Below are 15,305 nucleotides of genomic sequence, written 5' to 3'. Positions count from 1 at the left end.
AATATTGTTCAAACTGGTGTTCAATAGCGAAAGCGAGCACATGTAATATCCTGTAACTTGGCATTAGTTATAAAGACTATTACTATATGCAGTAAGGTTTGTGGTTTAATTCTGACGCTTGGAAGTTATGTGTTCGCTTCCAGATCGGCTATATCGCAGTTCTATAACTGTAATTGTACAACATATCAACACCAACAGCACTTTAAATTGCCTGTAAGTTCGAAATTTGCTAATCGTGCAAGGCATAGATAGATACTAGTGAAAAAACAACCGAGGTGGAAAACTTAGAAGTGCCCTTTGATGTTCGAAACAGCCGAAGCGGAAAACTTCAAAAAGTCCTTTAATGTTCAAGGAATCAACAGCTGTCAAGTGCCTTCGATAAATATTACTATAGAGAACCCCGAAACCTAAGTGAATGTCTGCCATAGCATAATACTACAACCGCCTGCGTGTGTCCACGGCACGATAGATGCCTCGAGCATTCGTTCGCCATGATGACGGCGTATCTGAACACGAATATTGTCCTGGTGTAACAAGAAACGTGATTCGTCCGAGGACGCGACCCATTTACATTAAACCATGGTCTAATCTTCACGATTTCTTGTCCACTGTCACCACTACTGAAATTGTCGTCGGGTCAAGATGTTAATGTACGCTCAACGATCCGCCTTATACTAGCGCTGTCCTAGATCTGCCACACGTAGCCACCTCATCGTCTACTCCTGGTACAGCTTCTGAACCATGATTCATTTTCAAAGAACATTCTTAAGAATTTATTTTATTTACTAGCGATTCATTAAGAACATTAACACATTTAATCACACTATGTAAGCATTGAAGTAGTTGCCACGGAGTAACTGATGAAATCATAACCAAATTACTTTTAACAAATAGGAATTTTATTCACTTTAATAGTGCCTAATAGCATTTTTTAAAAAAAGAAACATGTTTAAAATTATAATCAGAAAGCACCCTCTAAATATTAAAGTAACAATTTATTCGGAGGCAGAATGAAACAAGTTTTGACTATGAGCTTTCGGGCAGAGAACCTTGGCCCTCCCTTTTGACACAGCCGTAGTTACGACCGCTCACAACAGACTCTGAAAGACTACACTGGTGCAAATCTGCAACAAACCAGATAACTTTAAACTAAGAGTTTTAACAATTTACACAAGCAGACAAACTATGCACCCCCTGTAGGAGGGATGGAAATGGTACAAAATACTAACAATTAAAATATTAACCTTGCCACCAAAGGTGCATCTTGATTTTAACTTCTAAGAAAAGTCTTACGGTGAAAGGGTGGCACATTTATATACTAAAATGAATATTTAAATGAAAGCCCATAAAATGCAATATTATATAAAATTCAACAAGGTTGGCCAAACAATAGTTACGATGCTCTACAGTACACAGATAACGTCTCTCAAGATCATAGGCAATAATATCAAAGTTTCCAAAGATGAAAACATATTTCAGGTATAAGGCCGTTACACTCCAAGCAATCAGTTTCATTAACACACCAAATCCGACAAACATGACAGAGGCAGCTACAATCGTACAGTACATCGATAGGGAGATTACCGAACAACCCGAACCGCAGGTTGCTCTAACCCGCCCTTACTCCACAAGGGAAAAACAGACCACCCAATTTATAAACAACCACCTTCCTGCGGGTGGGCAAACGGAGAAGAATGGAGGAACGACCCCAAAGAAAAAGGGCTGGTGACCTCACCAAGAAAACAAGTAGAATTTAACAAGAGTAAATCAAACATATCACCAATCACTTAACATCTAATAAACTGCGATTTCTCGAGAATACCTGGCCCAGCACCCCCAAATCGCTTTCCCGAACCGTCCGCTGCCAGCCGCTTCAATGGACGCTGGAAGTCGCGCCGATCTCCCGTCTCACGGCGTCGCAGCTCGCACCTGCCAGACCGATGTCGTGGGTTGACTTCTGTTGCTCTCGTGTCGACCGCTAACTCACTACCACTCGCTACACGCCGCGGCCCACTGGACTCACGTGCGCCGACGCTCAAGACGGACAAGTCATCTTGTGTCTCAGTGCGCGACCGATTAACCGATAGATCCATCCGCCAATGACCATTGCCTGAGCAAACTCGAGCAGACTGGCGGCCTAACGCGCAGACTCAGATGCAGGAACTAAGCCCCGATCGGTCAACCACTCGCTGAGTTCTCTTACTGGCGGCGTGGAAAGACTCTCATTTTGCCGGCTTAAAGATTGATCCGAACGACAGACAGAGACTAACTGCCTAACAAATGCGGACGAGAGACAGACTAGCAAGCTGGGGACGAGAGACTGACCGACTGGCGAGCCCATAGCGCCCCTTAAATGCACGTGAGCAGGCAACCTTCCCCCTTTTCCACCAGAGGGAGACACCAAAGCTGCGATTGCCACAGCGGCGCCGCCACCAGAAACGGAGGGCGACTGCTTCACACTACGCGCTGCGGCGCGCTCTTCAAAAGATGAGGAGGAGGAGGTGGAAATTAGTGTTTAACGTCCCGTCGACAACGAGGCCATTAGAGACGGAGCGCAAGCTCGGGTGAGGGAAGGTTGGGGAAGGAAATCGGCCGTGCCCTTTCAAAGGAACCATCCCGGCACTTGCCTGAAGCGATTTAGGGAAATCACAGAAAACCTAAATCAGGATGGCCGGAGACAGGATTGAACCGTCGTCTTCCCGAATGCGAGTCCAGTGCGCTAACCACTGTTCCACCTCGCTCGGTATGCTCTTCAAAACAGCAATTTTTACCACGGCTCAGCTTCCTTGAACTAGTTTCGTTAAATGTTCACGACAACAGCACGCGAACAGCCAATCAGCATCACTGTTTTCGAGATGTTGTTTCCCATGCTCCAATCCATAACAATCTGCCCTTCGTCAATGTCACGTATGTCAGAGGATTTCCTCAATTGCAGACTAAATCAACGCTGGAACAATACACCATTCGTCTCTGCTCCGCTTATATAACTTTCCTTGCCGCATCATGTGGCCGAAACGCCAATAGGTGGCATTCAGTGGCGACATAAGTAGTGACCGTAATGTCTTCTTTCACCATTGTATGTAGCTCACAAGTAGAGATTGGCAATAGAACTGTGTTCGTCAATCTTCCTGAATCGTCTCGAACGCAGCACATACACGATGTGATCACAAGTATCCAGACACCTGTCTGAAAATGACTTACAAGTTCGTGGTTCCCTAATGGTAATAATGGAATTCTGTATGGTGTTGGCTCACCAATATCCTTGATGACAGCTTCCACTCTACATCTACATCTACATCTACATTTATACTCCACAAGCCACCCAACGGTGTGTGGCGGAGGGCACTTCACGTGCCACTGTCATTACCTCTCTTTCCTGTTCCAGTCTCGTATGGTTCGCGGGAAGAACGACTGTCTGAAAGCCTCCGTGCGCGCTCTAATCTCTCTAATTTTACATTCGTGATCTCCTCGGGAGGTATAAGTAGGGGGATGCAATATATTCGATACCTCATCCAGAAACGCACCCTCTCGAAACCTGGCGAGCAAGCTACACCGTGATGCAGAGTGCCTCTCTTGCAGAGTTTGCCACTTGAGTTTGTTAAACATATCCGTAACGATATCACGGTTACCAAATAACCCTGTGACGAAACGCGCCGCTCTTCTTTGGATCTTCTCTATCTCTCGCAGGTATACGTCCAGTCAGGTGCTGGAATGTTTCTGGGGGAATGGCAGCCCATTCTTCACGGAGTGCTGCACTGAGAAGAGATACCGATGTCGGTAGGTGAGGTCTGACACGAAGTCGGCGTTCCAAAACATCCCACGGGTTTTTATAGGACTCAGGTCAGGACTCAGTGGAGGTCAGTCCATTACAGGGATGTTAGTGTCGTGTAACCACTCCGCCACAGGCCGTGCATTATGAGCAAGTGCTCGATCGTGTTGTAAGATGTTCCCCGAATAGTTCTTGAACAGTTGGAAACAAGAAGGTGCTTTAAACATCAGTGTATGCCTTTGTTGTGATAGTAGCACGCAAACCAACAAGGGGTCCAAGGCCCCTCCATGAAAAACATGAACGCACTTAACACCACCGCATCCGAATTTTACTTTTGGCACTACACACGCTGGCAGTTGACGTTCACCGGCCATTCGCTGTACCCACACCCTGCCATCGGATCACCACATTCTGTACCGTCATAAGTCACTCCACACATAATTTTTCCACTGTTCAGTCGCCCAATGTTTACGCTCCTTACACCAAGCGAGGAGTCGTTTGGCATTTACCAGCGTGATTTGTGGCTAATGAGTAGCCGCCCGACCATGGAATCCAAGTTTTCTCACCTCCCGCCTGTCATAGTACTTGCAGTGTATCCTGATGCAGTTTCGAATTCCTGGGTGATGGTCTGGATAGATGTCTGCCTATTACACGTTACGACCCTCTTCAAATGTCGGCGGTCTCTGTCAGTCAACAGACGACGCTGGCCTGTACGCTTTTGTGCTGTACGTGACCCTTCACGTTTCCGCTTCACTATCAAATCGGAATCAGTTGACCTATGGATGTTTAGGAGTGTGGAAATCTCCCGTACAGACGCAAGAAACAAGCAATCACCGGAGCACGTTCGATGTCCGTGAGTCACGCAGAGTGCCACATTCTGCTCTCTCACGATGTCTAATGACTACTGACGTCGCTGATATGGAGTACCTGGCAGTAGGTGGCAGCAAAATGCACCTAATGTCAAAACCGTATGTTTCTGGGGGTTTCCGGATACTTTTGATCACATAGTGTATGTGCGATAATACGTCAGACAGTTGTGTTTGAATTTACTAGTCTGACTTAAAATCAGATAAGCTATACTTACGTTGACTGACAGCGAAAGAAGTCTAATAAAGACGCAGTGAGGAAACCAATGGCTCCTGAAATGTAATGTAACAAATGAGAGAGCCAATAGTATTTTTTTCGATTTAGAATGTTGGAAGACTTTCTGTAGGGTGAAAGGAGAACGCCTCCAGTGACCGTAGGTGATATACGCGACCTAGAGAGAGACCAGTTCTAAGAGCGAATAGAGTCGCCGAGGAAGGTCGCCCGCTGTGGCAGTGACCACCGCCCAGAGAAAGAGCGGATATAAAAGACGGGTCCCTTCAGACTGCTGCTACAGTCAGCTGCGACAGTAGCAATTTTCTCCACAGCAACATGAAGTTCTTGGTAAGTAGCTGCCGTCCTCAGTAGGAAACTATTACCAATAGATTTAAATCACTTAGCGTCATGAGTTGCCGGCCGTTGTGGCCGAGCTGTTCTAGGCACTTAAGACCGGAACGGCGATGTTGCTACGGTCTTAGGTTCGAATCCTGCCTCGGGAATGGATGTCCTTACGTTAGTTAGGTTTAAGTAGTTCTGAGTTCTAGGGGACTGATGACCTCCTATGTTAAGTCCCATAGAGCTCAGAGCCATTCGGACTTGAGTTACCCTACAACGAGGGGTGCGGAAACCAATGGTGATGAAAGATTCCTTTTAAGGGATGAATGTGTTGTTTAGCTAAGGGCGATATTACACTCCCAGTCTCCTCCATCTACATTTGTACTCCGTAACCGAGCATAAGGCACATAATTCACCGTAGTCTGATTTAAATCAGTTGCCATCTGACGTTTAAGATCCGAACTTGCGACTCTGTCATGATTGGAGACGACCACCACAGCCCTACGTTTTTCGTGTCGATAGAAAATTTGTGTTGATTCTATTTTTCCCAGCCAAAAATATCAAAAAAGTCGAAATTTAGCTATGATATGGATTTATACATTGCCCCTAAACCCGTCATTATTTGTTAATAATTTTAAATACACCTAGAGTTTTGTTGATTGTATTGGAACGGCTGGATTTTTGATGTACGGCAAAAGCCTTATGCTTATCTAGCCATAAAGAGATTAACACATTACCAAAAAATATCGTACTGCAACGGATCTTTCAAAAGTTGGGTATCGCACTGTCGTTTCCTTTCCGCAAATTTGTCGTTATGCAACAAGTAGCGAATACGAAGTTTAAATTCTCTATCCTCTAAAAGTCACATAAAAGTAGGAAATTCTCATAGGGTGTAGAACTGTATGCACGCCCCTGTAGTCGAGGTCGTTAATGGACGCTTATGGAGTGCTGCTCGAATCCTAGTAGTGAAAAATTTTCGCTGCTACTATTTGACCACCAAGGGGAAGGGAGCTGATGGAGTATTTGCGTCAATGTCCTGGATGAAATTACAATCTCACTGCAGTTCCTCATGAAGCGAGGGCATCTGACATCGTGGATGGTTATCAGTCCCTCTAATGGTGCGTGAAGCTAGGCAGCCCCCTAGGAACACTAGAGAGGAGTAGGATAGCCGGCCGCTGTGACCGAGCAGTCTAGGCGCTTCAGTCCGGAACCGCGCAGCTGCGACGATAGCAGATTCGAATCCTACCTCGAGCATGGATGTTAGTTAGGTTCAAGTAGTTCTAAGTCTAGGGTACTGATGACCGAAGATGTGAAGTCCCATAGTGCTTAGAGTCATTTGAACTGTACAAGTTGTCAGCGCAGCGCACATAGGACCCAGATAACCACGTGACATTTTATTACAGGTCGGAGCAAGGAAATAGCAAATCACTTCCGCTAGGAGCTTGCCTAGCACGCCGATATAGGCTTCTTGCGTCTGCTCCTCTACGCTCATTCTCCACCCTCATTCCCGAGGGTACCCTGAATTCATGATAGGGATAGTATTGTCTCTAAGAATGTCAAAATATCTTCTTAACTTCATCTAGGAATGCAGTCAACTTGATTGTAAAAATAGTCTGGGTTTATCGTCTGGCAAAGTTTATTACTTACGTATTGGCAGATACAATGCTTCGCTCAGCTGACAATGCCAGATTCTCATTGGTGTAGTGGTAGTTGGAACAGTACAGAGGTAGAACTGAAATGTTTGCTACATCAGACTGGACTATAGAATTATTTACATTAAAATCGAGGATGGCGCGTGGCAAGAAACATGGTCAGTATCAACTTTTTGTAAGCCAAACTTTTAATTACTATTCTTCCAATATGTATGCTGGAGGAATTAACATGTTTCCTAATTGGAGCTTGAGTGAGTACTCTGAATTTCTTCGTTACATCTAGCATTTCTTCTAACTGATTCCATAGCATCTCTTGATCATTTAAGTTACATTACCGCACTGCTCATTTTTCTGTATTTTTTCCGTTAATCGAGACTTGTACATGACGAACAATTATTCCTTTTAAGTCTCTTGTGGAAACATTGTTATATTTTTTTAGGAAACAGATGAGGTTTCACAATAAAGGAAATTGAAGAAACCAAAATAAAAAGACTGAGCGAGAATTAAAGCCCTAGCCTCGATTCATTCTATTGTTACCATGCCTAACAATACATCCCACATTTCGATAACATGCACGAAACACAGAATGAAATCAGGAGGTAACGACTTTGATATTTGGATTAATTTTCGCTTGAGATAACCAATCCCTAGTAGGCAAGAAAGGCATCATAGTCTTATTTATTTATTTTTAGGAACTGTGGAGATGGATCATTAATCTGAATTGGGTAAGCATGGATTAGAAATTAAACTGTTGTCGGATACACAGAAACATTCTCATCATGTACGTGAAGCTAAGCCAAGAGAATCAGACAGAGGCAAAGTATGAAAGTTCAAGCCCATTAACATCTGTGGTACTTTACTCGATGAAAGTGGTGTGATTTCCAGGTAGAAACGTCACTAAATCATTGTGCTCGCCTTCCTAGATAATTACGCAGTTTAGTTTAGCGTGAGGTTTACAGTAAGTACGCCGTGATTAGTTGTGTAAGAAAGTGGGATCCGATCCCGGAACGCAGCATCGGGCGAGCACACTGAAAACGATTTATACTACATATGTGGAGGCCGAATGCTCTGCTTTCTTAGTTGCCTGTGTTTCCTGGCTTGTTTTAACTAACTGCTGCCACATTTTTTATTATTGATGACCGTCAGTCTTACGATTGGTATTTCAGAGTTTATACGGGAGTCTAGTTTTTAGATTTCGTAGTGACCTACGGAGAAACTGAATGTCTCGGAACAGATTCTTAAACGAAACTGCTACGTGATAATGCAGTTACCTTTGTTCCTGATGAATGACCTATTCACGGTCTTTCATCTTTAAGTGTACAACAACCGCATGGTACGGAGAAATTGCCTCATAGCAGCTAATTACAGCGAGAAACGAAATAAGATATCGACTACTGTTCTGGTATTATTGTAGCTCCTAGTGCAGGGTAGCATAAACATACAGAAGATAATGAAGTACAAAAACGATTTTAAAAATTTTGACGTCTAAAAAGTTTCTAACAGCATTAGCCTATAAGTTAAAAATAGAAACTTTGAGTTTCACTACAGATGCATTCAGTGGAGGTAATGCTAACAGTCATTGCCACTCTGCAGAGTATTTTAATTAAAAGTGCCTTACCGCGAAGCTACATTTCATGTGTTATATTTCATATTTCACATGATATACTAAACTGTCTCGATGTACTTCATTCAGTAGCTGGTGACCAAATTAAGCAGACTAATGGGATTGCTGCGTACTAAAAGCGGAGGGAAACGACTGCTGTTGTGCTCGTAGGATCACTGTGAAATACTCGTCAGTGCACATGAGTGTTTGAGGCTCTGGCTCGTTTGGGAGTGTAATCGGTTTCGGATTAAATCACTTCATCGCGGGCTATCCAGTGCATAATCTTTAGTTGAATGTGTCCGTAGGATGTTTATGTAAACACCTATAAAATAGTGTTTTTAGTGAAATTGTTAGTGAAATCAGGGAGAGCCGGTGGTCTTAGAGTAATTTATTAAATCAAAACTTTTTTAATTTTAAAAAAGAAACGTTAACCCTTGGACAGCACTTTTCTTTCGTTACACAAATAAAGCACGATAACTAGTTCCGGTTGTTTCCTGCAACCATCTTCACTTGGTCCAAATCATAAAAAGCGGTGAATATGCAGTATAAGTATCGTCATTGGCTGTAGTCTTGGAGTTACATGTATTCGTATTGTGCGCCAACAACGCTATGACGTATGTAGTTACAAACTTCATCGAGAACGAGCCAGGTCGTAATCCATAACGGAGAAATGACCAGCTGCATTAGTAAAAATTTCATCAAATTCCTACTTTTTGCAATTGTACAGCAGATATTGTAGTGAGAATAGTACATGCAAAGGTTACACTTGTCTGCTATTCCATGGCCTGGCTTACGAAGGAGTGACCCAACTCAATGTATGGACGTGGGTGCCCTTCTGGCATTTGACTTTTATTCTCGAACTTGTGAAAATTTTACGGTTCAAATGGTTTAAATGGCTCTGAGCGCTATGGGACTTTACATCTGTGGTCATCAGTCCCCTAGAACTTAGAACAACTTAAACCTAACTAACCTAAGGACATCAGACACATCCATGCCCGAGGCAGGATTCGAACCTGAGAGCGTAGCGGTCGCGCGGTTCCACGTTGAAGCGCCTAGAACCGGATGGCCACACCGGCCGTCGAAAATTTTATGAAAATGACTATTTCATACCTCACTATAACATCTGCTGTACAATTGCAAATAATGGGTTCCTGATGCAACTTTTACTAACGCAACTGTATTTTCTCATTCGTCATTGCTGTCATCTTGCAAGATTATGGTTTGCGAACTGGCTATGTCACTATAAGTTTGTAACTACATAATGTCATAGTTTCGTTGGTCCATAATACGAATGTGTGTAATTGCACGATTACAGCTAACGATGATAGTTTTTACTGCATATTCACCGCATTTCTGCCGTTTGGGCGATTTGAAGATGGTTGTGCAAATCAGCCGAAACTAGTTATCGTGTTCAGTTGTATAAAGAAAGGAAAAATGTGTGGTTCAGGCATTAAAACTGTTTTCTCAAATAAAAAAAAATGTATTTCAGCTGTTTCACCTCTCCTTTCACGATACATGGATGCAAAGTATTTGCTTGCTGAAACGCTGAACAATACCCTTAATAAGACTGCACTGGAAACGTATTTGCTCATACCACTATCAAAAACATGGTTATGTTACAGACTGGCGATCAGTTAACAGAACAGATGTAAACATACTCGTAGTATGCGTGATATAAATAAGAAATAGCTGAATTCTGCAGAAAATTATAGATTCACGAGGACATTAGCAAGCACATAGTAAGAATCTATTGAGTTCATTGTTATCAATATAGTAACAGTTGTACGGTGAAGAATGACACAGCGATAAAAGTATATGTTTTCTCTCTAATGCGGGAAAAAAATTAATTTTACCCATACAAATCAAACAGGAAAGTTTATTTTTCGTATAAATTTCAACACTAAAGCGCTCATTTTTCTTTGAGATATATTTAAAGTAACGCCTTCGAAAATTTCGGTGCAGCACTCATCTCAAATTATAAACGGAATACACGAGAGTAGAGAATGTCTACTTCAAATGCATTGTACACCAAATGCACAGAAAAATTTGCAGTAGAGTGATGGACTGTGTTGCTTGCTGTCCGTTGAAATATATTGTGTTCCGTTGTAATTAAAATTAAAGCTGTGGTGGTGTTCACATTGGAACAATAAGTCTGGCAAACATAGCATAGGGAGTATACACGATAGACAGCTGGGCCGTTTCAATCGTCTTCATTGAAAAAGAGGTTAAGTTCCTAGTGACTCAAATATCGTCGCAGTGACGAAATTTTATTTACACAGTTTCCGTTGCCTAGTCTCTTTCACTCATACCGTGAAGCCTGTGGTAATTCTAAGCACATTGAGATAAAACTCTATCTCTATAAGTTTTTGTATCAGGGTGTCTTCCAGCATCGGATGATTGATTGATTGGTTTGTGAGATTGAAGGGACCCGCAAAGAATAAAAACGAACAATGGTTATGACAAGAGACGACACATGACAAGAAAGACTCAGACAGAGACCAGACAAAAGGAATTAAAAATCACACAGAGTGTGACAGTTGTTGGCCGATGACAGAGATAAAAAAGGAAAAGCCAACCACCTAGAAACATACCAAAAAACCCAGTCTAAAATCGTAGGCCAAAGGCCAGACTCAACACAAAAAAAGAAACTTAGATCAAGTGATAAAAGCCCTAAGCCTTCCATGGTAGTGTCATGTGTTAAAAGGGCAGGAAGCCCAGCAGGCAAGGCAAACATCTGTCTGAGCACAGTTAAAAAGGGACAGGCCAACAAAATGTGGAGCACCGTCAAAGACCACCAGCAGCGACATAGAGGCGGGTCCTCACGGCGCAGTAAATAGCTGTGCGTCATCTGGATGTGGCCAATGCGGAACCGGCAAAGGACAACTGATTCCCTTCGAGTGGCTCCCATGGATGACCGCCACACATTCGTCGTCTCCTTGATAGCGCGGAGTTTGTTTGGTGTGGTCAGGTTGGGCCATTCAGTGTCCCAAATCGCGAAAACTTTGCGGCTGAAGACTGTTCGCAAATCGGTCTTCGGGAGGCCAATATCCAGAGATGGTTTACTGGTGGCCTGTTTGGCCATGCGGCCAACATGTTCATTGCCCGGTATCCCAACATGGCCTGGGGCCCAAATGAAGGTCACTGAGAGTCCACTCCTGTAGAGGGCATAAAGAGACTGCTGCATTAACAATATCAAATGATGCCTAGGCAAGCACTGGTCCAGCATCTGATAAGAGGATAGCTTGCAAGATAATCGAATGAACACAAAGCTGGGGCTATAGATAGCCAGCATCGTTTAATACTCCTTATACCTCCACACAGAAAAGACCGAGATTTGTACCAGAAATTGTTGGTTTTTCGCCAGTAGCTAACGGAAGCCAACATTTCATGTACGGGCTGCAATAAAGCAAGAGCAACAAGTGAATGAGCTTGGTGGTTGAAAACGGTTATACTGCTGCCGTGCTATTTTGCTGTAGTTTGCTGTTTCCAATAGTTCTTAGCCACATTTGTGGTTACATAAAATAAAATAAAAACGAATTAGGTTTCTGTAGTTATCACACATATCGACAGTGAAGTATCAGGACGCTTCTTTTTTTTTTTTTTTTTTTTTTTAAAAAAAAAGGGGATTCCGATTTAATTCTATTGGTCAATTTTAGCATTTCAGTACCCTCCATATTGCTGCTTGTAATGTGGAACGACATTTCACTCGATAAGATGTTAAAACGAAACAAACCCTTCCTCTATTGTTCTGGTTCAGTAGACAAGTTCAGAGTGGCCGAACGGTTCTATCCGCTACAGTATGGAACCGAGCGACCTCTACGGTCGCAGGTTCGAATTCTGCCTCGGGCATGGTTGTCTGTGATGTCCTTAGGTTTAAGTAGCTCTACGTTCTAGGGGACTGATGACCTCAGAAGTTAAGTCCCATAGCGCCCAGAGCAGTTTGAACCAATATTTAGACCAGTTCAAGATTTCGTTATGCCCCTATTCTCCTGGCATGACATTTAGGCTCCAGAGACCACTGGGACGACCCAAAGGGTTTGTTAACCCAATTAATGTTTTGCATTATTCGCCACATTTATCATCCGTCAGTGAGCATCTTTGCTGAGGCCACTAGAGAAGCTGCGATGTTGTGGTGTCAGCGAGTGATAGCCGCGTCGTGTCGCCTTTTGCAGGTGGTCGTGCTGGTGGCGTGTGTGGCGATGGTGTCCTGCCAGCAGGAGCTGCAGCGCGAGAAGCGTGGGTACCTCGGCCTGGGGGCCGGACTGCTAGCCGCCCCCGCCGTCGCCGCCCCCGCTGTGGTCGCCGCCCCCGCAGTCGCCGCCGTCGCTGCCCCTGCAGTTGTCGCCGGACCCGCCATCGGTTACGGATATGGCTACCTGGGCGGTGTCCACGGAAGGCTGGTGCACGGCTGATGTGCCTTCCTCTCTAACCACCTTGTATTGTATTTCTTCGTTGCTGTGGCCTCATTAAAGCTCCTTTTTGTAATATAACATACTGAGTTTCTTTGTCATTTTCCCCCTTAAAACACCATTGTAGCGTGCTATAATATCGTGCTTTCGTATGACCAAGAGCTACAATAATGAAGGAGTGCTGTTCTCGAGTAAACCAGAAGTTAACCTGTTCATGTCAAGTCCTCCTATGCTGTTAACAGCCGATAAAACGCCGCAGTTTAAAGTGTAGTCTAACTGCAGCTATAGCTCATAAGATGAATCTATACTGGAGATCTTTGTTTAAACTGAAGGTAAATAGTCCTTTTTGGAGAGAGTCTGATTGCGACTGTTAACAGAAAAGTCAGAACACTTCCTTGTCAAACTGTGTTTCCCTTCTTGGCTGTTCTTATATCGACAGTAGAGGGTCTTAGACTTTGAACTTACTGGGACTGCAACAATACGTGCAAAATGGGGTATAAAATAGGGCCGCAAACTAGAATATGTCTTTAGATGAGGTACCTGAGGGTGACAGCAGTCGTTCTGAATCAGAAAATGTGTACTTTGCTGATTTAACGATTTTTATGTAGTATGAACTTTAACATTAAGAGCCCCTCTGTCCAAAAGTACGTAACGTATTTTAGAATCAGAAACTGTATTTCGTACAACAAGGAGCCATGGTTCCCGCCTATAACATGGTCAATAACCTATTATATATACTGTGGTTCGCAATTCAAGAACATACAGTTTGTGTGAAATAGTCCAGCCGTGAATCATAAAATCACATGTAATCACATCTTCGCAATCACGCCAGAACAAAAATGGGAAGAGCAAAAGTATTAAAGAAAACAGCACGATAAATTCTACCAAATTATAAGTCTCGTTGAACTCATGTGCAACTACCAGTCAATCACAAACTCAAAGTAAATCACATAATCACACAGAAATACGATTAGCAATTAACATTATCCAGGAACAACTATACCTTGAATAAAGAAACGAAAATAGATAAGTTCGCAGTACCCAAGTGTTCAGCGACCAGCCGTAATTACTGCATTGATCGAGTACAAATCTAACATAACTCTGTGATGGATACAAATCTGCTAGTCGTATCGTCCTATAAAAGACTCTCACTTAATGAGAACTTGGGTCCACTGTGGTTAAAGAAAAAGTGTTAGGTCACATGGATTGAGCATCCAGAAAAAGTTAGTTATTGACCAAAGCACGCAACTGAGTCGTCAGTTGAAGTCATTACCATCGATAAAGCCTCTAGTAAATTGTACAAATAAATTGTTTTCTCTACGATTAAATCTTGATCTGCAGTTGGGTGGGTGCTGATCTGAAATTTTTTAGCCAATTAAAACTCTGTCCCAGACCCAGACATGAACTTGGAAGCTTCGAGTTAGCTGCCCAAGCAGGACCCACGATCCCCGCACAGACCCACTGCTGCCAGTACATTCTTGTCTGGTCAAACACGAATACAGGTTCACAGTTTTAAATCTGTGGACGAGCGGTGTGCCAAATACACACTGGTAGGCCACACATTAGGACCACCTGTCTATCAGTTCGCCGGTCCACGTTCACAACGCAATACAGCGGCGCTCATGCGTTGAACTGATACGGTAAATCGTTCGCAGGTTCGCGGAGGCCACGTAACACCAGCCGTCTACGCACAGCTCACGTAATTCACGTACACTACGGACCACTGATTCGTGAGCACCAGCTCCACACGCTCTTCTGTTTTGTCCGATTCAGACTAGGTGAATTTGGTGATGAAGATAAGAACTTGTCCTTACCATCATGGCCCTAACGCCTGTTTAGCAAGGTTCTGCCTTGTGAGACAAAGTTATCCCGGTGCAAGACGCCATCGAGGTATGGAATGCAGGTGGTTGTGATGTCTTGGTTACAACCACAGACACCGTCGTAGCCCATTTGAATGTCCCTCATAGCAAGGTAAAGGCACCAGAGAGGCATTCCTGGCGTTGCAGTTGATAATAGGAGCAAGACTAAAGAAAAATCAAACACTTTCATAGGGTTTGTCGACCTGGGAAGAGTATTCGTCTATGTAAAATAGTACAAGATGCTCTATGTTCTGAGGAAAATAGCGGTAACCTATACGGAGAGACACATAATACAAGAGGTAATAATAAAGTGTAAAATCTAGAACGATATGCTCGGATTAAAAAAGAGTGTAAGACAGGCATGAAGCCATTCGCCCTAGTGTTCAATCTGTACACCGAAGACGTAATGATGGAAATAAAGCAGGCGGAGGGGGCCGTGCGGTTCTAGGCGCTATAGTCTGGAACCGTACGACCGCTTCAATCCCGTCTCCAGCCATCCTGATTTAGGTTTTCCGTGATTTCCCTAAATCGTTTCAGGCAAATCCCGGGATGGTTCCTTTGAAAGGGCACGGCCGATATCCTTCTCAATCCTTC

The 15,305-nt window shown here is 43.5% G+C and overlaps 1 protein-coding gene across 2 annotated transcripts in view; it reads left to right on the top strand.

The window, feature by feature from the left end:
* The first annotated feature begins 5,138 nt into the window (after window positions 1-5,138).
* The window catches only part of LOC126278665 (cuticle protein 64-like), a 69,088-nt gene continuing 58,921 nt past the window's right edge, over window positions 5,139-15,305 (top strand). Inside the window, exons 1-2 of one of the 2 annotated variants that reach the window (XM_049978901.1) lie at window positions 5,139-5,197; window positions 12,616-12,933. In XM_049978901.1, coding sequence (XP_049834858.1) covers window positions 5,186-5,197; window positions 12,616-12,855 — 252 coding nt within the window. In that variant the 5' untranslated portion in view covers window positions 5,139-5,185 and the 3' untranslated portion in view covers window positions 12,856-12,933. Of the gene's footprint in view, window positions 5,198-12,615; window positions 12,934-15,305 lie in introns of those variants that run through there. The other variant, XM_049978903.1, reaches the window with a different exon arrangement.

The sequence above is a fragment of the Schistocerca gregaria genome, chromosome 6 (assembly GCF_023897955.1).
Source record: "Schistocerca gregaria isolate iqSchGreg1 chromosome 6, iqSchGreg1.2, whole genome shotgun sequence".
Lineage (NCBI taxonomy): Eukaryota > Metazoa > Arthropoda > Insecta > Orthoptera > Acrididae > Schistocerca > Schistocerca gregaria.
This window is presented reverse-complemented; position numbering and strand designations above follow the sequence as displayed.